This window comes from Eimeria maxima, genomic scaffold (assembly GCF_000499605.1).
Source record: "Eimeria maxima Weybridge genomic scaffold, Emw_scaff156, whole genome shotgun sequence".
Classification (NCBI taxonomy): Eukaryota; Apicomplexa; class Conoidasida; order Eucoccidiorida; family Eimeriidae; genus Eimeria; species Eimeria maxima.
Genome location: NW_013563544.1, coordinates 30001 through 31432, shown reverse-complemented (window position 1 = coordinate 31432; position 1432 = coordinate 30001). Strand labels below are relative to the sequence as shown.

General features: G+C 40.0%; 1 protein-coding gene across 1 annotated transcript in view; it reads right to left on the bottom strand.

Annotated features, from left to right (window-relative positions):
- Positions 1-838: 838 nt before the first annotated feature.
- The window catches only part of EMWEY_00018420 (hypothetical protein, conserved), a gene marked incomplete at both ends in the record, with an annotated part of 1653 nt that continues 1059 nt past the window's right edge, over positions 839-1432 (bottom strand). The window contains one exon of the mRNA XM_013477619.1: positions 839-1432. This exon is cut by the window's right edge and continues 725 nt beyond it. Within this exon, the coding sequence (XP_013333073.1) occupies positions 839-1432 (594 nt within the window).

Sequence of the window (1432 nt, the reverse complement as noted above, 5' to 3'; positions counted from 1 at the left end):
GACGACGGGGCTCGAACCCGCGACCACGAGGTTAAGAGCCTCGCGCTCTACCGACTGAGCTACATCGGCGTTATTTTTTCTTCTTTTTTATAATTTATTTTTCTTATAAGGAATATATTTATTTATTTTTTTATAAATATTATTTATTTATTTATTTTTTTTTTTTTTTATTAATTATTATATATTATTATATTATATATAATTATATTATATATATAAAGTATTATATATATAAATATTATTATAATATATATTATTATTAGTGCCTCCTTTTTTTTTTCCCCTATATACAGACAGCTGTCTCTTTGTCTCCTTTCTTGTTTGTGTCTCCTTATTTATTTTCTTTCCTCTGTCTCCTCTCTGTCTATTTACCTGTCTCCTTTTTTTTCTCTATATATATTTATTAATTAATTATTATTTGTTATGTATATATCCCTCTATACATATATAGTGTCTCCTTTTTTTTTTATATATAAAAAGAAGTTATTATTGATATATCTCTGTGCTGCTGCTGCTGCTGCTGCTGCAGCTCCTGCAGCAGCAGCAGCAGCAGCAGCAGCAGCAGCAGCAAGTGTCTCCTTTCAGCAGCAGACTGTCCTATTAAGGCTTTGAGTCTGCTGCATCACTCAATAACATTTGCTGCTAATTTGTCTCCTTATATAAACAAAAAAGGAGACAAAAAAAGGAGACAAAAAAAAAGAGACAAAAAAGGAGACACTAATTGTCTCCTTATTTATTGTCTCCTCTTTTTTTTATTTGTCTCCTTAATTAATAAGAGACAATTAATTAATTAATTAATTAATTAATTAATTAATTAATTAATTAATTAATTAATTAATTAATGTATACAAACACGAGGGAGTTGCATGCGTATAGGCCGTGTATTTATTGCTGCTGCTAGGAAGGCTGTTTGCTGCCTCCTGCTGCCTCTGCTGCTGCTGCTGCTGCTGGTGTGCCTGCTGCTGCTAGCTGCTGCCGGTCTCCTCCTGGGGAGGCCAGCAGGCTGCTGCAGCAGCATCAGACGCCGCTGCTGCGTCTGCTGCAGTCGTTGCTGCAGCAGAGCAGCAACAGACAGCAGCAGATCTGGCTGTAGCAGAGACACCCCACGAGCAGCAGTAGCAGCAGCAGCAGCAGCAGGTGTACTAACAGCAATTACCTCCAACTGCAGAGGCGCGTTTGCTGCTGTTGCTGCTCCTGTTGCACTTGCTGCAGCAGCAGCAGCAGCAGCAGGTGGCAGCAGACGCAGCAGCAGATGCTCAGTGTTATGGCCTTCTCCTATAGTCAACCATATCTCAGCAATCTGCTGCTGCTGCTGCTGCTGCTGCTGTTCTGCCTGCTGCTGCTTCTGCTGCTGATGATGGGCCACTGCAGCATCCTGTGGCTGCTTTTCTTGTTGTTGCTTTTGCTGCTGTTGTCGCTTCCGTTGCTGCTG